The sequence below is a fragment of the Cebidichthys violaceus genome, unplaced genomic scaffold, assembly GCF_023349555.1.
Source record: "Cebidichthys violaceus isolate CVI_PGR_0920_01 unplaced genomic scaffold, fCebVio1.0.p SCAF_22, whole genome shotgun sequence".
In the NCBI taxonomy this organism is placed as follows: domain Eukaryota; kingdom Metazoa; phylum Chordata; class Actinopteri; order Perciformes; family Stichaeidae; genus Cebidichthys; species Cebidichthys violaceus.
Genome location: NW_027176395.1, coordinates 2,291,335 through 2,313,740, shown reverse-complemented (window position 1 = coordinate 2,313,740; position 22,406 = coordinate 2,291,335). Strand labels below are relative to the sequence as shown.

The 22,406-nt window shown below is 41.8% G+C and overlaps 1 protein-coding gene across 11 annotated transcripts in view; it reads left to right on the top strand.

The window, feature by feature from the left end:
- Positions 1 to 22,406, top strand: part of dctn1b (dynactin 1b) — a 40,444-nt gene that overhangs the window by 8,724 nt on the left and 9,314 nt on the right. For 2 of the 11 annotated variants that reach the window (XM_068717592.1, XM_068717583.1), the window contains exons 3-27: positions 497 to 575; positions 2,349 to 2,380; positions 4,038 to 4,058; positions 7,913 to 7,930; positions 9,933 to 9,953; positions 10,902 to 11,072; positions 12,591 to 12,788; positions 13,423 to 13,627; positions 13,927 to 14,005; positions 14,723 to 14,882; positions 14,997 to 15,101; positions 15,561 to 15,752; positions 15,874 to 15,990; positions 16,240 to 16,392; positions 16,536 to 16,696; positions 16,815 to 16,983; positions 17,274 to 17,342; positions 17,513 to 17,887; positions 18,043 to 18,174; positions 18,305 to 18,433; positions 18,786 to 18,928; positions 19,026 to 19,192; positions 19,383 to 19,394; positions 20,326 to 20,447; positions 20,849 to 21,035. In XM_068717592.1, coding sequence (XP_068573693.1) covers positions 497 to 575; positions 2,349 to 2,380; positions 4,038 to 4,058; positions 7,913 to 7,930; positions 9,933 to 9,953; positions 10,902 to 11,072; positions 12,591 to 12,788; positions 13,423 to 13,627; positions 13,927 to 14,005; positions 14,723 to 14,882; positions 14,997 to 15,101; positions 15,561 to 15,752; positions 15,874 to 15,990; positions 16,240 to 16,392; positions 16,536 to 16,696; positions 16,815 to 16,983; positions 17,274 to 17,342; positions 17,513 to 17,887; positions 18,043 to 18,174; positions 18,305 to 18,433; positions 18,786 to 18,928; positions 19,026 to 19,192; positions 19,383 to 19,394; positions 20,326 to 20,447; positions 20,849 to 21,035 — 3,217 coding nt within the window. Of the gene's footprint in view, positions 1 to 496; positions 576 to 2,348; positions 2,381 to 4,037; positions 4,059 to 7,912; positions 7,931 to 9,932; positions 9,954 to 10,901; positions 11,073 to 12,590; positions 12,789 to 13,422; positions 13,628 to 13,926; positions 14,006 to 14,722; positions 14,883 to 14,996; positions 15,102 to 15,560; positions 15,753 to 15,873; positions 15,991 to 16,239; positions 16,393 to 16,535; positions 16,697 to 16,814; positions 16,984 to 17,273; positions 17,343 to 17,512; positions 17,888 to 18,042; positions 18,175 to 18,304; positions 18,434 to 18,785; positions 18,929 to 19,025; positions 19,193 to 19,382; positions 19,395 to 20,322; positions 20,448 to 20,848; positions 21,036 to 22,406 lie in introns of all 11 variants that reach the window. The other 9 variants (XM_068717584.1, XM_068717582.1, XM_068717589.1 and 6 more) reach the window with 9 other exon arrangements.

The following is a 22,406-nucleotide window of genomic DNA, read 5'->3' as shown; positions in this document are numbered from 1 at the left end:
CAGCTGTTGGAGCGACTACCTAACTTAACTAACTAATAAATTGCGGAAGTTCTCGTGCCAAAATACTCATGCCAAAAAGTGGATAAACTCCAAATTCATTTCGATTTATGCCTAATTCTTAATTCCACAATGAAGAAAGGCAGACGATCTGTGTATACGTACGTCACCGAAGAGAAAACGGTGATAAATCACTCGACACTTAAGAATGAATCTATTTAATCGGGATTCTTGCTTGAGGCCCTTTTTTTTTATTGAGTAAATGTTACCTGCTGTGACCCAACTGCTCAGGTACAGACACACAGCGTCTCTGCACTGCAGATAAATTACGACTCACCTGATATATATATATATATTTGAATGAACATCAATAAATGTTGATTTCTTGTGGCGCCCCTTTAACATTCGTCGCTCCCTTGCTTGCCAGCTCTGATCGTCGCAGCAGTAAAAGTCACTGGAGGACATAAATAACCGTCTTACTGCTTTCTGTCCGTCTCAGATCCAGCTGGTGGACGACGGTGCCGACACGACGTCTCCGGAGACGCCTGAGCCCGGCACCGGCAAGGTTCCCAAACGAGGTGAGGACACGCACACAGACGGTTCTGTCCTTGGTCGTCGTCACCTTTTTGTGACATTAATAAAAACAGTATTCTCTGATTCATGGCACCGCGGTCCGACTGACACCTTTTTTTTCAGTAAGTGACAGGTTGCAGGTTTTATCACCGCATCAAACTGCTTTTTTAAGAAGTAGATCCGTCTGATAGCAAATGATGCAGAACACCTTCTACATCTTCTACATCTTCTACATCTTCTACATCCTTTCTCCTGATTGGTCGTAAAGTAAACAGAGTCTTTCTGCATCTTAAGAGCAGCTTCAATGTTGTTTTTCTCAGTTTACGGGTGAATTTTTTTTTTTATCAGATTGGATTCATCACCACATCAGTCATGTCTCCATTTTTCTATGAGTGTATCCGTGCCCTTAAGCAAGGCAGTGTAACCCCACCTGCTCTCCCTCTGTAGCTCGCGGTGGTTTCCGCTAGAGGTCTGAAATATAAATGTGCTTCGGTGAATATCTCATTACAGGGTCTGGTTTCACGTTGAGTGAGTCATCGACTCTGCACAAGGTTGTGGGTGTGAATCCCTCGGTGTGCACTGCCTGTCTGTTAAAGCTCTGCAGATGTTCTGTTGATGTCAACAACACGTCGTCTTTTCTACCTGCTGACAGCGAACATCTTCTTTTTTCCCACCTCAGAGTAAACGGTGTTGACGTTTGTCTTTAATTTTAGACGAGGGAGACAAAATAATCATAGAACTCAAGCAACAGATTTAAACTGCCAGATGATAATAACGACATAATTCACGTTTAACAACAGCTGTAGGATGAACGTAAAGTCACAGTAATCATGAGAAATGAATTTAAGACCAGTTGACATAACAATGTCCCTACAAGTGACCATTAATACCTGTTCTGGAGCTTTTGATCGTATCGTCATCATCTGCTGAGGAATATCGTGTAATATTAATTATAATAATAATACAAATATATATTTTTATTTAGTATCTTTCAAAACAAAGTTACAAAGTGTTTTACAGTCAAGACAATAACATAAAAATAATTAAAATCCAAAACACAGGAGTTTGAAAATATTGAAAATAATTACAACAAATTAACAAAACAAAATTCATAAGATTAAAGTGAGTTTTTTAATATTTACATCATAATTTACGTTATTAAAGAGACACGACGTTACGTTTCGACTCTTATTATTTAATTTATTTCCGCTGCATGTAAAATGTTTTGCTGGATATTCGTGTATTAATCTGGAGTTGAGATGAACGACACTCCGCGAGGAACAATATCGTTTTTATAGACTGAAGAACGTCTCAATATCTTAAAATGGTCCACAGGGTTCCTAAATGTTTCCTACTTCATCAAACAGATTTAGTTTCGGTTGTTGTGCTCTCTTAATGCTGCAGCAGTCTTTGGCATTTAATTCAGACTTGTGCTGAAAGTGATTCAGAAATCTTACGAGGTGCGACCTTGTTAGATTGTCGGCGTGACAAATCACAGGTGTGAAGTACCAAACGACTCTCTTAGACCTTTATATGCTTTACGCTCCATTCCCCAAGACACAGTTACTTTCTGCTCAAGCTGATTGTTCCACATCCGACTGAGTCTCTGAAGGTGTCCGTGTCGGCGTGGTGGAAGGACAATAAGCCATGTTGGCCTTAATCTGTTTGCACCAGGATCTTTGTGGGACTTTACACCTTGTTAAAGATGATGAACTCTGATCATAATATAATATTTACTTATGTTTCTCACTTTCTTTGTTTTTTTTTTATCTCCTCAGAGATCCTGGAGACGCCCAAGTCCACTAAACTGGTGAGTCGGATAACGCTGCGACACAAAGTTCTCCTGCAGGAAATCAGGAGCAAATAAGGCGAAGCACACCTGGAGAGACACACACACACACACACACACACACACACACACACACACACACACACACACACACACACACACACACACACACACACACACTCTATGTTATCTAGAGTAAACCCGTGTGTTGCTGTCGCCACACCTGCTCTGCTGTTTCAGTCTTTATCAAAGAAGTTCTTCTTTTTTCACAGGTTGTGTTTGAAGTGACCGTGTGTTGAGATGCTTTGTAGCTCTTCAATTAGTATATTGGCATTTATGTTATTCTATAGTGAATTAATTTATTCCAATAGTATGTTTTAATTCAGTCTAAAAGAGAGTCACTCTCTGAGTGCATTAATTGTGCAGTAGTTGTTGACACTGAAGTAGAGACACGCTGACAATCTGCAATGTAGAAGTAGTAATTTACAGTACACAGCAGTAATATACATACACTTAAATATATAAACCGTGAGGTTAACTCTTCTTTTTATATGGCTGTAAAAGGATGGAGAAGAATCTCTGTTCATAATTGAAATACAGATTTTAAACTTAAATTGATAAGAAATAACATTTTCTTTTAGATAATCCTAAATAATCTTTGTGAGTTTATCAAATTAGACAAACTGCCAAACCAAATCAGAGCTGAAGGTTCTGTTTTCATATCTGACCAGCAGAGGGCGACGTTTACTTATAAATACACTGTATATACAGTATATATAGATACTCATGCTGTGTGTTGTGACGCATCGACAGATTATTTATTTAGTGAAAGGAGAGTGAGAGTAGTTACTTTACACTGAAATCCTACTTATACCAATTTAACTGCTATTTGTTTTTAAGAATGAAATGAACATGTTTGTCTCTTAACATCACAGCGGCTGTGATTGTTCTCAGTAGAGCAGTGTGGTTCAACCCTGAACTGCACCATGTTTAGGCAAAAGATGAATAATAATGATGAATAATTTCTGAAGGATGGAGGACCTGGAGTTTAACAGACTTCAATTCTCCTCAGCTTTAGATAATTAGTGAGGTAATTATTCGTTAATAAACTTTAACAAATTCATTCTGAAGTCAGTCCAGGTTCTATTGGATTCAGGATTAAATGTCAACCTGTTCATAATGTTACAGTTGATATTTTCTTTATTCTATTCTATTCATTATTTAAAAACAAGTCTCATTGAGTCTCATTTATTAAGAGGAAAAAGAGAGACCAGGGGAAAAATAGATATTAGAATTATAATGTGTTTTATTCGCCAATCGTCTGCATATGTGAGATATTATATATATATATATATATATAATAAAAGTAGTCAGTGTGTGAAAAACCAAGTGGAAACAATGATTTATGCAGTATGTCCGTCATAGTATATGTTACTATAATGACACATTTCTATTAAGATCTGTCTGTGTGCAGTTTGTGTGAAAATGAGCTGAATGAAAGTGAATGAAGTGTTTATTTGATGGAGGTCTTTGATCCGCCATCGAGGAGCACCGACTCACCTCAGTCCCCCCCCCCCCGTCCCCGTCCCCCCCCCGTCCCCCCCCGTCCCCTCCAGCATGCCTCTGACAAACTCTTCCTTTCCTCACTTCCTTCCCTTCTTTCCTCCGACCCACGCAGCGAGGAGTGAAGCCCAAAAAGGTTGTGCATGTTTCTCTAACCTCCGTACAGTGGTGGTGTTATGTTGATGACTGTAGTGACCTCGCCGCTGCATGGCAAAACGGGCCTCGTCGCTCATTTTTTGAATTTTTTTTTTACCCATGATCCCTCACACCTCGCCACACACCGCCCAAAGCCGTGGTCTTGTTGCCGAGCCGCTCTGTGTTGATGTGAGCGAATGAAGCGAGCGAGAGGCGACAACGCGTGTCCACTTCCTGTCAGCTGACCTCACCTCACCGTGCTCTCTGCTCTGCTCTGCTCTGTTTGTTGGTCTGCATGCTGAAGTCACGAGCTTGGCAGCAGTTCTCCTGTGTCGTACCGACACATTTTTACAGATCATCTTTGTTTTAGTGGTTATTTTGTACCTTCATGTTTGAACCAACAGTCATCTTACTCCCATGACATTCAGCGCTAAGCTCTCAACAACATGTAAACGTAGGGTTTGTGACATTCAATGCCGTCAGCTTCACCACTTCGTTTTCTTGTAAAAGTAAAATGACGCATTAAGACGTGATATATGGGGCTGGTCTGGGGTCGGTATAAGTCCATCAACAGGAATATAAAGGTCATCAATGTTGATAATGGATCGATTCCGCTTTGGTCATTTATTAAGTAAAAATGCAAAATATTTCTCTCAAAATGTTTGTTTTTGCTACTTTTCTCAGTTTATATGATTTGTAAATTAAATATCTTTGTAAGACGTACATTTTTTGTTATATTTTTACACTGACAGATTAATCAATGAATCATAAAAAATCACCAGATTCCTTGAAGGTTCAGATTCATTCAAATAGAATTGTTTGCTGCAGACAGAATTTGGGGACCGTTGTCTTATTGCATCCGTCTTACTGTCTACTGTCGAATGAGACGCCATCAGAATATAACGCATGAATATAATATATTGTGAATGTTATGTTGCCCCCCCCCCCCGGGATTCATCACGACTCGGTTCAGTTCTGTTTAATAATCTTCCTCCGCTGACTCATTCATGCTGATAAATGTCAGGCGGTGACCGAGGTGAAACTCCACCTGCAGAGAGCAGAGCTGCTGCAGAGGATGGATTTCCCGTCAGCTCGGGTCTACTTTATCGTCTCCCGTTCAACCTCAGGAGCTCGGTTCAGTCCCGACCAGCAGGCCGGAACGTTCTCCTCTCTGTGCAGGTCTCACTGAGCAATGTGGGCAGTTAAATGTCACAGAGGACCTTCAGAACAGATGATTCATCCTTGTGACAGACGAGACAGAAAATATAAAAGAAGGGTGAACTGTCCTCTAATTTCAATAGTTCACCTCAAAGTGAAGAAATCTGTAGCTTCAGTTAAAGTCATAGGAGCAAAAACACATTGATTTATTATCCAGTCTTTTATTTTAAAGAAAAGGGACGTGATGTATTGATGGAACCACAAAGTGTTCAATAATAAATGAATGTATGAATGAATGAATAAATAGATAAAAAGATAGGTAGAAAGATTTATATATAGATGAATGAATGAATAGATAAAACGATAGACAGATACATAGATGGATAGGTAAATAGATGAATGAATAAATAAATGAATGAATAAATAGATAAAGATACATAGATAGATGAATGAATGAATGAATAGATAAAAAGATAGACAGATGGATAGGTAAATAGATCAATGAATGAATGAATAAATTAATAAATAATTGAATAGATGAATGAGTAGATGAATGAATACATTAATACATTAATTTATAAAATAACAAATACAATGTGAATCAATTTAGTAAATTAAAGCTTAATTCGTTATTCTTTTTCTTCATATTAATAAGATTATGATCATTGTGAAGTCTGTTTTCATTTCAGTGTGTTGTTTCTCGTCGTCGACACTTTTTTTTTTTTTTTTTTTTCTGTTGCTGACGAGTGAGAGGGACAAAGTGTGCACAGCTTTCAAAACGACCCACTTTGACTCTTGTCCTTTTACTGCTGTCGGCTGCGATAAACTCCTCGCGCATCACGCGTCTCTCTCCAGTTTCGCCAAGTGCGTGAAATAACAGCCACCGCTCTGCTCGGTCAGTGCAAGCCGAGCGCGTCGGCTGATGCTGCGTTTCTGCTTCCCGAGCGCTCATTTCATCCCCTCGTCATCCTGCTGGAGGCTGCGGAGCCGTGACCTCGGAGGCAGCAACCCTCCCACTGTGTGTGTGTGTGTGTGTGTGTGTGTGTGTGTGTGTGTGTGTGTGTGTGCTGGTAAAGCAGGAACCTGATACATCTCCACACACCCCACCATCCTCTCCGTCTGTCTCACCCCATCACTTCAGCGTTAGTCGTCTCAGAGCAGCACTTAGTCGGCGTGCTGCAGAGAGAGATGTTGAATATTTCAGCAGGACAGATGTCTCTGTAACGGATACATGTAAACAGTTCCCTCTCTCCGCTTCAGCAGCCTGAACTCTGAAGTTCTGCTTCAGTCTTTCTCCTAATAATCAATTCTTTATCATATAATCCGACAAAGAGAAGCAACCTCGCTGTATTCACTATATAGCCGAGTTTCATCACAGCCATCTCAAATTATTTACCGCTCTTTAACGTTTTCTCGCCCACAATGTGAAAGTATTTCAGGTTTAAAGCTCACAGCTAATCAGAGTATTCCCATTTAATTAATCCTCTTACATCCTCTGTCGCCCTGCCGTTGGTGCAGAGAAGGAGATTAGTGGAGCAGAGGAAGATATTAAGAAAGCTACTCAAACGGCTCAAGGAATGAACTGACCTATTAACTCACTTTTTATACTAAAATCCCTCTTTTTACTACAGTCAGTATTACATCTAAAGCTCAGGACTACCGTTTAGTTTGAGTCTTAATCGTGGCTATTTTAAAACTGAAAAAGAGCTTAAAAGCATCATTACATTAATAGATAAAAAGAACATAAACAGATATAAACTATCAAAAATAAGTAAAACTAAACATCTAGAATCTAAATATCCTTTAAAATGGACTTCAGTTCTACAAAAATAATTAGTCCCTCTGTACATTGCTTCAGGAAGAAGGGGCAGATCATTTAAAAATGATAAAATTAAGTTTTTAAGACTTTTTAATTTGTGTTACAGACCAGCTTCCTCATTCTAACGAGCCGTGGGAGAGCTCTGAGTGTTGCTAGGTGACAAGAGAGGCTTGCATCGGCGTTGCTGCTCATTTTCCTCTCTCACCTCCGTCGTCTCACATCCTCTGTTTGTCCCATGTCACACACCGTCTCACTCCCCGTCCCCCCCCCCGTCTGTCTGTGGTAACGAGTGGGTTGAGGAGGGAGGGAGGGAGGAGGCTGCACAGTGATGTAATGCGGGAGCAGGGCATTGGCTGGGCTGGAAAATCACAATAAGCAGAGTGAGAAAGGGGAAGGGGGGGGGGTGAGACAGGAGGGGAGGAGAGGAAGGTTAGGGGATGCGAGGCGTCTCCTTGTGAGCAGAAGCAGGTCGGGAGGCTCTCGGCAGCGAGACGTCCGAGTCGTAAGCGGGGGAGAAAGGAGAGGGAGGCGCCGACTGAGGATTATGAGAGGAGCTGAGAAGGAGGACATAAAGGAGGACGATAGCAGGAGGACAGAGGAAGGGAGGGGGAGCCTGGGAAGAAATCGCTGCGGCCATTTCCACCACTGCAGCTTCCCGGCCTGAGCGGCTGCCTGTCTGTCTGTTCGGCTTCAGCTGTCTGTCTGTCTGCCCTGGTCTCTGTGGATCGAACATCTTTACCTGTTTTATCCCCTTCCTGTGTGTGTGTGTGTGTGTGTGTGTGTGTGTGTGTGTGTGTGTGTGTGTGTGTGTGTGTGTGTATTTCTTGGTGACTGTGTATGTGTGTGTGTCTTCTTCTCTTGCAAATATGATGAGACAGACTCCTGCACCCCGGAAGGTACAGAACTCCATATGATCGTCCTCATCTGTTAGGATGTTGTTGTTGTTGTTGTTGTCGTCACCGTTCATCGTTTTGTTGGCAGGGCTGCTGTAAAGTTTCACTTCCTCTTTTCATTTTGGTGGGAATTGCCCTTTTTATTTCCTCTCAAGCGATATCTGATATCGCCAGTTTGGAAGTAGAAGCGTAGCTGCAGCTTGGTTGTGACCGTATTTGATCATTTTGTCAGTTTATCTTTTGCTGAGCACTGATTTGTGCAGAATTATTCCACGCCTATACATGTGTGTGCAGTCGTGTCTCTGTGTACAGCACAAGCTTTTATCTTTTATTTGGCTTCTTCATCATGCAGAAGCCCTTTTTTTACGAGCTGAATGATTTTTATTTTGTCCATCAGAGGGGAATCACATGATTTCACTCTTGGTTGCAGATGTAGCATTTCAGTACAGCCTGTTCTCGTATCTACAGCACGGCTGTGTGGCTTAAGAGGGCTGTCAGCTCTGATTTGGTACAGCTGTTCGCTCGGGCTAATTTCTGCTGAATGGTCCGGCTCTAATCCAATAAAGAACGACAACTAGCCAAAGTGACGGCCGTGCTCGAGAGAGAGAGAGAGAGAGAGAGAGAGAGAGAGAGAGAGAGAGAGAGAGAGAGAGAGAGAGAGAGAGAGAGAGAGAGAGAGAGAGAGAGAGAGAGTTGACTTTCCTCAATATACATCTATAAGCTTATATGGCTATTTTTGCTCAAAATATTGAATATTTATTCATTATTTAATCATCTATATTTAAGTTGCGCTTCATTTTACAGGTCTGAAAATGTCCTGATGAGTTTCCTGGAAAGAACAATGTAATTTGAAACTACAGGGACCCAATCAGCTCATGTTCAATCATCACACTTCTAATCAATAATTACAATCAACTGCTAAAGCTGAACATGCAAGAAAGTGAAGATTTTAGCAGATATGAAGCAATAAATTAATGATTATGTTCTTTGGGTTTAGACGGAGCTTTCAGACCTTCTTTCTAATTAATACCAAATTACTTTCCAAGAAACTTTCTTGGAAATTGCATGATATAAAGTAATGAATTATTACTAATATTCATTGAACATCTACAGAACAAATTCGTGCAAACTCCACTTGGTGAATATCATGTGATCTAGAGCTGCAACCATGATTTGTTGAATCAATCAGTTGATTGAAATATGGGAGGGTATACTGTGGAATTGATTTCCAGCCTTACACACACATACATGTTTATATATGATTTCATCGATCTAGAAACCATATCATCTATGAAATGTATCCGTATAGAGTTACAGTCTTCTCAGAATACATTGTGAGATCGTCTCTCTTTTTTCGGGATGCTCTTTGGTGTCCTTCATGGTGAATGTCTCCTTCTCCAAGCAGTTTCATTAAAACAATGTAGCCCAGGACTCTCTGGAGTGACGTGAGAGCAAAGTGAGGACGTGTCTCTGTGCAGCGGGGGTGACGAGCTATTATCGCAGCGCAAGTGTAGCGCGACAGAATCGGGCTCCGGTGAACCTCGTCCTCGTCTGTGCGAGACACAAAGCAAGCAGTCATTTAGGTCCCGGTTGGCCGTACCAGTCTCAGTGTCCATGTTGTTTCTGAGGAGTTTTGGTCACGTGGGGGGGGGGGGGGGGGGGGGGGGGAGACGAGGCCCTGGAGACCAGCTGGGACAAGAGAGAGGAGAGGGAAAACGACAGAGTAGAGGTCTGTAGGGAGGTCACGTGATGACGGGTTCATTGTGGAGCTTTTTAAAGGTCTTTATCGTCAGTTTCATGCAACCATCTTGTCCTGTTGTCTGTGATTTGAAATTAACTTTGCCTTGAATCACTAACCCTGGCTGTTTGTTTCCTTCCCTTCCCTCCTCTCCTCCTCTGCTGCCCTTTAACCTTTTTCCACTTCCTCCTCTCCTCCTCCTCCTCCTCCTCCTCCTCCTCCTCTTCCTCCTCCTCCTCCTCTTCTCCTCCTTCCTCTCCACTTCAGACCACGGCCAGAAGGCCCAAGGTGAGCCCAGTCCTCAAAGTCTGCAGGCCTTCTCATTTCTATCACTTTGAATGATTTGGTTTGATTGTTGTTTTACTTCATGAAGTAGTTTGTGTGTTCGTGTGAGTGATGCACTTTGCTTTACATTTATATTAACATCACAAATACTGTTTCTTTTCCCCATCAAGTGTTTCTCTGCTGCAGCAGGTGTAGTTACTGTTGTGTCCTTTTTTTGTTGTTGTTTTAATTAGTTCCATTCTTTAGTTTTGTATTTGCGTCCTAAATCGGGTCATCATGAAGGTCAAGAATTGTCAGTTAGCAAATAAAAGTTCAAATGTAACGTGACAATGTGTAGGTTTCTGGAAAAGGTTAGCCTCTTATAGCGACTAATAAAGCAAAATAAATAATGTAAGTTAGCATCTGCTAGCTGCTACTAATGCTAGTTTGCATTAAGTGTTTTTATAATGAGTGTGTTGACATGAAGATTAGCATCCTGGTTATGTGTTGCACATGTAAACGTCATAATCTGGATCCAGGTTTCTGATCACTTCCTGCTTTATTTGCAAGTTACTTACATACAGAAAAACCAAACATATTATGGTAAATAATGTTCAACACAGAAATAAAAGGAAAGTCTCGTATCGTTTCTGTTATTTTTCATTATCTGAGATCTGGTGGAGAAGTTAAATCCAGCCTGAAGCTAAAGCGTTGATGGGACTCGGTCTGCACAGAAACAAGCGAGTGGCTGAGATGTTGAGGAACAACAAACACACCTGCACACATATTATCAGAGACAGCCAGCTTTACTTCATGTTCAGTGTTAACCAGAATGCTAAATGCATGTCAACATGCAGTGAGGGACCTCCGTTGTGTCCATTAAAGCATCATCAGACAGTAGAATCTTTCCATTAAAGACGTAGTCATGTGTTTTTGTCTCATTGTTTCTTCCCCTTGTTTTGTTTTTTTCAGCAGCCCAGCCGACCTGCCTCTGGGAAGGGCACCGCGTCCGGCTCGGCCTCCGCCTCCGCCGGGGAGATGAGCAGCAGCGAGCCCAGCACGCCGGCCCAGACCCCTCTGGCTGCTCCGGTCATCCCCACCCTCCACTCCCCAGGAAACCCTCCGGCCCCCATCCCCAGCAAGGTCAGCGATCCGCTTTGAAAACACATCAAGCTGTGGGAGTAGTTACAGGGAAAGGCAGCTTGCTGATTAATTTTAGGACAAGGTGCATTCATAACGTAAGTGCTTACATTTCAGATTTCTAGGTTTTACAGATAGGAAACAGGTGACTAATTCCAGCTATGATGAAACATTTTGCTCCATAAACAACAATAGTTACATGTCTGTTATCTGGAGTAAGGACGGCACATAACACATAATACATAATACATAACACATAACATAACACATGACACATGACACATGACGCGTGACACATCGTGCCAACAACATCAAAGACGTCTTAAGAGAGCAGAAGTGTGGGAGTTAAAGCAGATGTGACATTTGCTTTTCCACGGCTCCTCTAAATATTCAGGCTTTTTTCACACAGCTGTCAGTTTGTGTTGGTGTCTTAAGAAGAGCCCACGGCTTTAACTGGGTTCTTAAAATACATAAGGAAACATAAAATAATGAAGTATACTCAAAGCAGACATTATGGACGCTTAATAGGCTTGTTTTTGAGTGTGCCGTCGATGCACACCGTTCTCCCACAATGCAAAGCACAAAGAACATGGGAGGCGCTGCTTACTGCTGGGAAAAATAAAATAAAATGTGTGTGGTGACAAAAAGGCTCCAAATAAATCTTTAAAAAATAGTATTACATTTCAGGAAAAACATTTTGATGTACATTTGTAATGTTTAGTTTAGTGAGATCTGATGTCACACGTTATATTTATTATAATTTATTATAATTTCCTCTTTGTGTAAAAATGGAAAAGTACTAATTAAGCATGATTAAGATGACCAAACATTAATCAATTTGCTCTAGTGAAGTTGCTTCATTGTCTGTGAACTCTTTGTTGAACAGTGCACAGGTTGAATCACTGGAACTGTACTTTTAATTTGTAGTTAAATATCACAAATTAACATTTAAACATTTAGTAAAAGTCAGCTGCCGTCTGGTTTTTAATTTAAAATTTTTATTTGAACATAGTCAGTCTGATTCATATTTTGTCCCCTCAGGAGGACGTCACATTGGAAACACAGGTGCAGTGATGTGGCGTGATGTGAAGATTTCTTTGCACTTAATATTGAAGTGTTGTTTCTCTCACTAACGTTTTAACGAGCTGCCGAAGGTGTGACTTCCAGTCTTTAATTGCTGTGTGTGAGATGCCGCTGTCTCTGTTCACAGGCTGGATGTCTTTATTTCAGGATTAGATTAAAAGATCTCCTGCTCTCCAGTAGTGCGTGTTCAATGTGTATAAGCGCATATATTAGGTGTGTCCTTCCCGACGAGGCATGTGTGCGTCTCAATGCTGACTTTCTCCACTCACTGCATGGCAAGTGAGATTAAAGCTTCCTAATACATAAAAAGATGAAACATGTGTGATTACGAATGAAATATCTCCATCTTCTCCCGTCTGTCCTCCATTTTCAAATATCCTCCTTTTCACCATCTCCTCCTCCGTCCTCCGTCCTGCTTTCGTATCGCCCTGCATACAGGAGGAGGAGGCGCTGCGTGTTCAGGTGAAGGACCTGGAGGAGAAGCTGGAGACGCTGAAGATGAAGCGGACGGAGGACAAGGCCAAGCTGAAGGAGCTGGAGAAGCACAAGATCCAGCTGGAGCAGCTGCAGGAGTGGAAGACGAAGATGCAGGAGCAGCAGGCCGAGCTGCAGAAGCAACTCAAAGAGGCCAAGAGGGTGAGAGGCAGCAGATCAATGAGTAGATATAGTAGATATAGGAATATGATATCATGTATAATATAATGCTGTGGTATTCAGACGAGTAATAGTCAAATGTGTAAACTATATGTTAACAAGTTGTGCAGGAATGATGTTTTTCGTGAACTTTGATTCTTTCTTATTTAGTCTAATGTTATAGAGAAATACTAAAACCAAGATTTCATTGTAAATTTTTAATAGGGAAGAACAAAATATATGGTTTTGGTCAGAAAACAAAACAATGCACTAAATGTAACAATTAGCTAACATAACTCTCCTTAACTATGTCGTTTTTATATTAATAAATATAAAAGGCAATCATGTTTTTATTCCAAGAACAGATCAGGGTGGAGGAGACACAAACCCACACTAAAGTAATCGTTTACAGATTATTATTTCCTTTAAGGCAGAATGGACAACCACACCTCTTAATCAATATAATACTGCCTTTAAATGGAGAATTAACTTCATTTAAAGACACAAACGAGCAGTGAATTGCAGAAAAAGAATGCGTAAAGAGAAAAACATTTCCTTGCAGGTTTTAAAGATCGTATCACGACTATATAGACAAGTGTACATAACTAACTATGCATACTATGTGTACTGTGTGTAGGAGGCAAAAGAAGCCCTGGAGGCGAAGGAGCACTACATGGAGGAGATGTCGGACACAGCGGATGCCATCGAGATGGCCACACTGGATAAGGAGATGGCCGAGGAGAGGGCGGAGTCTCTGCAGCTGGAGGTCGACTCCCACAAGGAGAAAGTGGACGAGCTCACCATGGACCTGGAGATCCTCAAGCACGAGATCGAGGAGAAAGGTCGGGCTGAGACGCAGACATGAAGACATGTTTCATCATCTGTGCTACACGTTCTTAACCCCGCATGTGAGAGCGGACGGGAGATTTTATCCAAAACGGTTATCAGAGCCAACCCACAGGTGCCATTTGTCTAATTAAAACTCGTCATTGTCTCTTTTGGCAATCTCTCATGAAGTGTCGTTTGGTGACATAAATTAGAAGTCTTTTCAAACCGCTGCAGGAAAAAAAAAGAAGAGGAAGTTTAATAAATACCACAGGATGCTGTAGAGCTCAGTTGTGTTTTTTTGGGTTTCTCACAGGTTCGGATGGTGCTGCGTCCAGTTACCATGTGAAACAGCTGGAAGAGCAGAACGGGAGGCTGAAGGAAGCACTGGTCAGGTGTGTGTTGCTTCATTTAAGTTGACGATGAATCGGGATAAGAGAGAAGAGACCGAAATTCACCAAAATTCTTGATTCTAATCAATTCTAATCTTTTTATATTTGTTTAAAATTTATTACAATTTTATTTACATTTCTTTATATAAACGTCTCGCATTAACAAAACAAAGACTCATAATCTTAACAACAACACACTTTTACTCCACACATCAAACAATCAAGCTCGACTACATGATCTTCATCTCTGGTAACGAGCTCTGAGATTCTGATGAATCATTTTCAAAGTCTGATCTCAATTGTTATTTATTGTTCCTTATTCCTGTGCCAGGATCATCTTTCATTCTTTTTAGGTTTATTTAAAATGTAATTTAAAAAGAAAAAGAAAAATGGAAGGGTTTGTTTTTGTAATACTCATTTTGGCCACAAGAGGCTGAAGTGCACACATCTCAATGTTCTAAATAGTTGATTTTTTTTTTATGTGTAAAACATGTTTTGCTGTTGGTCCCGTACCTCATACAACCCCACTTCAAAACATCCGTACTATCCCTTTAAGTCATGACAAAATAATTTAGATCAGACTTATTTTCTCATTGCTTCTCAGGGTTTTTGTTCAAATACTACATTTCTTTTTTGCAGTGTAGTAGTTGTAGACTAGTATGTGGATTCCAGTGTTTTTCTTTAATACCAAAGGTTTGGATGTTTTCTCTTGTGTTTCAGGATGCGCGACCTGTCGTCGTCGGAGAAGCAGGAACACGTGAAGCTGCAGAAGCAGATGGAGAAGAAGAACGTGGAGCTGGACACTCTGAGGAGCCAGAAGGAAAAACTGCAGGAGGAGATGACGGTGGCAGAAAAGACCATCGACGAGCTCAAAGAACAGGTCGGTGCTGCTGCGCTGCTGCAGTGACATAAATCAGTCTGCAGGCCGCCAGGAGGATGAGGATGATGATGATGATGATGATGATGATGATGAGGAGGAGGTGCTGTGTCTCAGGTGGATGCAGCTTTGGGGGCGGAGGAGATGGTGGAGATGCTGACAGAGAGGAACCTGGACCTGGAGGAGAAAGTCAGGGAGATGAGAGAGACGGTCACTGACCTGGTGAGTGGAAACCATCAGTTCATTGAGTTTAAATGAAGTTAAATATGAGAGATAAGCTTGTTAATTTAAATAATACAACACTAATGACAAGAGTCCTGCTCATCATCTCCGTGTGTATTAATGCCGCTATGGGAGGTCAGAGGAAGTTAAAGTGAATCAGTCTGCTGACTCATTTCATCATTGATATGAGCCAAAGTCATTCATTGTATGTGCTGCCCTCTGCTGGTTGTTTTTGTTCAGTTGCTATTTGAATTATGGTTTAAATATGAAGGCCACTAATAGTATTTTAGTTAGTCCACCTCTGTTATTCATTGAACCTCGGTCGGAACAAATAACCGGTCTGTCATTGTCTCGGCCAAAAGTAATCATAATCATCGTAATAATAAAGATGTTAGGATAAAACCAACACGGAGACACATGTTTTTAGATAGATGGTGTTTTGTCGTCTCCACCGCTCAGGAAGCTATAAACGAGATGAACGACGAGCTGCAGGAGAACGCCAGAGAGACGGAGCTGGAGCTGAGGGAGATGCTGGACCTCGGCGCCTCGAAAGTCCGAGAGTCCGAGAAACACGTGGAGGCCGCGCAGGAGACCGTCGCTGATTACCAGCAGACCATCAAGAAATACCGCGAGCTCACGGCTCATCTGCAGGTACGGACACGCGGCTAACACGCAGCACGTGGTTTGCTCATACGTGTTGCTCATACGTGTTGCTCATACGTGTTGCTCATACGTGTTGTTTCCTGTTTGGTGATCTTCTTCCTTGCTGCAGGAGGTGAACAGAGAGCTGACCAGCCAGCAGGAAGCCTCAGCAGAGCTGCAGCAGCAGGCGCCGGCAGAGATGTTTGATTTCAAGATTAAGTTTGCAGAGACGAAGGCCTATGCCAAGGTCAATAAGAGCTGTTTGGTCTGAATGAGGAGTAGATCTCCGTGGTGGGATAACGTTTAATGTGATTCAGTGTCAACCTGAATGCCCTTTTTTTTAACACTTTCTTTTGGTTTTCTGTGAGTTTAGAGGTTGGAAAGTTCAAACTTTTTAAAGCATATTATTTTTTATGTTTGTTAACTGATTTCTAAACTGTCAAATGTGTGATTTTAGTTCTACGCTGTGTGTGTGTGTGTGTGTGTGTGTGTTTAGGCGATTGAGATGGAGCTGAGGAAGATGGAGGTGGGTCAGGCCAACAGACAAGTTTCTCTTCTGACCTCCTTCATGCCCGAGTCCTTCCTTCGCCATGGCGGAGACCACGACTGCATCCTGGTGCTGCTGCTCATGCCCAGACTCATCTGCAAGGTGAGCGCCACGCAGTTTACTGTTTTAAACACCCAAATCTATTCGGAAAGAACAAATTTCAAACTGAGATTGTTTAAAAGAGGCTTCAAATATATTCTTTAAAGGTTTGTTTTTTTTAAAATTGACCTTATTTGTGTTTGCAGGCGGAGCTGATCAGCAAACAGGCCCAGGAGAAGTTTGACCTGAACGAGAACTGTGTGGACCGAGCCGGGCTGAAGGGAGCCGTCGGGGAGCAGCTGAGCTTCGCTGGCGGTTTGGTCTACTCGCTGAGTCTGCTGCAGGCCACGCTGCACAAATACGAGCAGTAAGTTTCACCTGCATCAAAGATATACACAGCGGGGAGAGAGTGCAACTTCATCTTGTGTGTGTGTGTGTGTGTGTGTGTGTGTGTGTGTGTGTGTGTGTGTGTGTGTCTGACTCAGGGCTCTGGATCAGTGCAGTGTGGATGTCTATAAGAAGATCGGCTCTCTGTACCCGGAGATGAGCGTCCACGAACGTTCTCTGGACTTCCTCATCGACCTGCTGCACAAAGACCAGCTGGACGAGACGGTCAACGTGGAGCCGCTCACCAAGGCCATTAAATACTATCAGGTGCGCACACACACACACACACACACACACACACACACACACACACACACACACACACACACACACGTAACACACACACACTGTTTTATTTTTTGTTTAATTATTATTTTAGTTGCGAATCTTCTGTTAAGCAGTAAAAACCAAATTTTCTTCTACAGTCGCATTTGTATTACAAAATAAAGTTTCATGTATGAACATCACACCGCCAGTGTTGATGTGTTTGTGATAACATAAGAGATGTTTTTCAGTATGTGAACTCACTCTCATCTACAACACGACTCCTTTCTCAGCACCTGTACAGCATCCACCTGGCCGATCAGAACGAGGACTGCACCATGCAGCTGGCTGATCACATCAGAGTGAGTAGCAACATCTGTACGCAGAAAAAAATACAGACTACGACCACTTCCTCCATCTGGTTACGTCACATTTCTCACCTGCAGATAATATGATTATATCTGTGTATTTAGCGGCTTGAACAGCGGTGTCTCCAGCAGTTTTACATGCTACCTGTTGTGTCCACGTGCAGTTTACCCAGAGTGCCTTGGACTGCATGGCGGTGGAGGTTGGTCGCCTGCGGGCGTTCCTGCATGCGGGTCAGGAGAAGGCCGACCTCGCCGTGCTGCTGAAGGACCTGGAGACGTCCTGCAGCGACATCCGACAGTTCTGCAAGAAGATTCGCCGCAGGATGCCGGGAACCGACGCGCCGGGCATCCCGGCGGCTCTCAGCTTCGGACCGCAGGTGTGCGACACCCTCTCGGACTGCAGGAAACACCTGACCTGGGTGGTGGCGGTGTTGCAGGAAGTGGCGGCGGCTGGAGCTCAGATGATGTCGCCTCTTGGTGAACAGGAGGGGCTGTCAGCCGTCAAACTGGAGGATGTGGCGTTCAAGACAGGAGAGCAGGTAAATACACAGTACTTTGGAAACAAGGCAACTCTGACCAGCAGAGATAAATCCAGAACAAGGACTACAATATCTTGCTGTTGGACAAAAAGAGCCACAGTGAGCAACACAAATGATCTGCTCTGGTTATTGACGAGCACACCATCGTTTTTCAGATTTATGGATCTCAGGGCGCCAACCCCTACGATTGTCTGCGGCAATCCTGCGGCATGGTCATCGCCACCATGAACAAGATGGCCACCGCCATGCAGGAGGGAGAATACGACTCAGAGAGGCCTCAAAGCAAGGTGATTCAGTGTCGAGAGCAAGCTCTGTACGTGGCTGTTCAGCTCTGAAGATGTTGAATGCAGCAGGTTTTGGTTTTGACACGAGATGATATGTTTCAGTTTTGACGTTGTGCTCTTGTTGGTCTATCAGAACCCTCCACCTGTGGATCTGCGAGCGGCGGCTCTTCGAGCTGAAATCACCGACGCCGAAGGTCTCGGCTTGAAGCTGGAGGACAGAGAGACGGTCATCAAAGAGCTGAAGAAGTCTCTGAAGATCAAGGTGGGTGAACACTCTGAAACAGACAGCAGATTCGTAGTTAATGGTGGATGCAGCATTAGTCAGTTATGATGTTCTTATTAAACCCATTAAATCTGTGGCAAGAAGTCGACTGATCTGCCACTATTTTGATAGTTAATTGTTAGTTTTTTCTTCATAGATATAAAATGTTCTGTAGTTCCAGGCTGAATGTATTAACACTCTTTAGTCTTCTCAGACATTTCTGATAAACCTCTTATTTATCCTCTGACATCTAAATGATGAATTGATCAATCAAAAAAATGTTTCCAGATTAATCAACAATGAAAAATGTAAACATGTTTATTGCATGAAACCTGTTTGTGTGCGTTTTCAGGGAGAGGAGCTGAGCGAGGCGAGCGTCCGCCTCAGTCTGCTGGAGAAGAAGCTGGACAGTTCGTCCAAAGACGCAGACGAACGCGTCGAAAAGATTCAGACTCGACTGGACGAGGCCCAGACTCTGCTGAAGAAGAAAGAAAAGTAAGAACCGCCGCCGACTGCAGGCTCAGACAGGAAGTCATGTTCTTCATGTAACGGATGTCTACAGCTGTGCGATGTTGTCCTCCTCTCTCCGCAGGGAGTTCGAGGAGACGATGGACGCTCTGCAGGCCGACATCGACCAGCTGGAGTCGGAGAAGGCCGAGCTGAAGCAGCGAATCAACAGCCAATCGAAGACGACCATCGACGGGCTCAGAGGAACCGGCCCGTCGGGAATCGCCTCCATCGTCACGGGAGTGGCAGGAGGTGAGCGGCAGGAGAACTACACGACATGTACATCTACCAACACTCTGAAGGAGCCACGATACTGCATTCTTACATCAGTTTTAGCAATTAACATAATTTAACAGACTAAAAATCTATCCCGAGAAGTTTTTGCAAACACAATTCTGACCCTCCTCTTTGTCTTCTTAATCTCTTACGTTACCTTCTGCAGAAGATCAAAAAGGTATCCACCTGCTTGTGTTGACATCTGCTTCTGATCCTGCATGCTAATGTTTCTTTAAAAAAAGGATTAAATGTTTTAACTGTGCATGGTTTGACGGCTAAAAAAACCCCATGTTTTATTTAGGGTTTCTGCAGGTCTTAAATATTTTTATAGAATGTTTTTATTTCGGGGCTTTCGGTAGTCTATGCACACTGTTCCTGTAGATATTATGTGCACAGGAGTCTGTTTTTAATCCTTTATTGTGGAGCTCCTTCAGACCTACAGCAAACACTGTCACCACTCTAATTAATACATCTGCTGCTTATCCAGATCCAGGTTGCGTTAATTTAATTATATCATTAGAAGTTGTTGTTATAGACTGCCAGGAAGTACAGAAAATTAGATAAAGAATAAATAAATTTAGGCCATTTACATTACATTATGGTCATTTAGCAGACGCTTTTATCCAAAGCGACTTACAATTCAGTATCTATCTATATACCGTAGACGCAGCTACGGGAGCAATTTTGGGGTTAAGTGTCTTGCTCAAGGACACATTGACATGAGACTAGTAGAGCAGGAGCTGGGGATCGAACCACCGACTCTCTGAATGAAAGGCGGCCCTGCTCTCCACTTAGCCACGGTCACCCCGTGGTCATATTGTCACGACTGGTTTTTCATCATACTGGACAGTTTGATCGTGGTATTAAACCGGTCTTTAAAGTCTCTTGTTAAACCTGCAGAAACCCGGTTATTAAACCTTTATGACAGAAAAGGTTTTAAAAATTGCTATAAATCTGCATCCTCTGGCATGTACATCATCTACTTGCATGGTCTTAAATTGAGATTATAAAGGTGTTGCTGGAGTTTTTTTTATGCTCCATGTATAAATGGAGGTTTGGGTTCAGTCCGGTGTTGTTCATAACCGGCACCTGCTCTTTCACTCCAGCAGCCAACGTGATGCCCGGTGCCGGTTCGGGCGTCCAGGTGATCGACTCTCCTCTGCTGACTCAGCAGATTGATGCTCAGAGACTCTGCATCAAACACCTGAAGAACGACAACAACCGACTGAAGGTACGAATCATCTCTCCGCCATCTCACTCGTTCATCGTGAGGGCGTGGTAGTCATATTACAAATGTCCCCAAGATCGTGTGCACTAGTTTTGTACACCGAGCAAAACGAAATGATCTGTTTTTCAATAACAAAATCAGTGTAAATACGGCAACCTACATTCATCAAGAATGAGAAAAATAAACAAACTAATAAAGTTTGCGTTTACGGTTTTTAAAAATATTTTTTTAAACCACAGAAATCTAGTTTGACAGATACTGATTGGAGGAAGTGACTGAGACTGCAGGTTTTGTCTTCAAATTGTGTGTTAAACATTTAAAATCCGTCACATTCGGTCACTGCTTGATCCATTTTTGCTGCTGTTTACATCTGGATCTTTTGTGTCCCTGTTTTATGCTTGCAGGCTGAGAAGATGCGCGCTCAGCTCGCCTCTCTTCCTCCTCTTCACGTGACCAAACTTCCTTCCAGAGACGGAGGTCGTCCTGAAGTGCTCTCCAGTGCCCTCTACCGCAAGACCGACCAGCTGCTGGACACTCTGCTGCAAATGAGTGCCAACGTCAAAGTGGTGGACATCACTGGGAAATCTCCGGGTATGCAAATTATGTTTTTATACAATGCTTTATACAATACAATGCTATGACTTTTTATGAAATACTATACTTTTTATGACATTTTCGACATGCTATACTATGACTTTTTTCGACATGCTATACTGTGACTTTTTTATGATTTTTTTCGACATGCTATACTATGACTTTTTTCAACATGCTATACTATGACTTTTTTCAACATGCTATACTATGACTTTTTTCGACATGCTATACTGTGACTTTTTTCAACATGCTATACTGTGACTTTTTTCGACATGCTATACTGTGACTTTTTTCGACATGCTATACTATGACTTTTTTCGACATGCTATACTGTGACTTTTTTCGACATTCTATACTTTGACTTTTGTATTAAAACAATTTGACAGACTATACAATTACTTTTTTATAGCTTTTTTTGACATGCTATACTATGACTTTTTTTGACATGCTATAATCGTCGAAAACAGTCATAGTATAGCCTGTCGAAAAAAGTAAAAAAACAGTCATAGTATATTAAGTCAAAAACAGTCATAGTATAGCATGTCGAAAAAAGGAAAAAACAGTCATAGTATATTAAGTCGAAAACAGTCATAGTATAGCATGTCGAAAAAAGGAAAAAACAGTCATAGTATAGCCTGTCGAAAAAAGGAAAAAACAGTCATAGTATAGCCTGTCGAAAAAAGGAAAAAACAGTCATAGTATATTATGTCGAAAACAGTCATAGTATAGCCTGTCGAAAACAGTCATAGTATAGCCTGTCGAAAAAAGGAAAAAACAGTCATAGTATATTATGTCGAAAACAGTCATAGTATAGCATGTCAAAAAAAGTGAAAAACGGTCTTAGTATAGCATGTCAAAAAAAGTGAAAAACGGTCATAATATAGCATGTCGAAAAAAGTGAAAACGGTCTAAGTATAGCATGTCGAAAAAAGTGAAAAACTGTCATAGTATAGCATTTCAAAAAAAGTGAAAAACGGTCATAGTATATTATGTCGAAAACAGTCATAGTATAGCCTGTCAAAAAAAGTGAAAAACGGTCATAGTATAGCATGTCGAAAAAAGTGAAAAACTGTCATAGTATAGCATTTCAAAAAAAGTGAAAAACGGTCATAGTATATTATGTCGAAAACAGTCATAGTATATCATGTCGAAAACAGTCATAGTATAGCATGTTGGAAAAAGTCGGAAAAAGTCAATAGTGGTATATCGAAAATATATGAATAAACATTCATAGTATACTACGTAAATAACAACTTCCCAAAGTCATACAATTAATTGAGTTTTTCGTGACTTTATTGTAATATGCATTACAATTACAGAAATGGAGTCATTTGCATTAAAATTCTTCAGCAGGCTCCCTTCAACAAT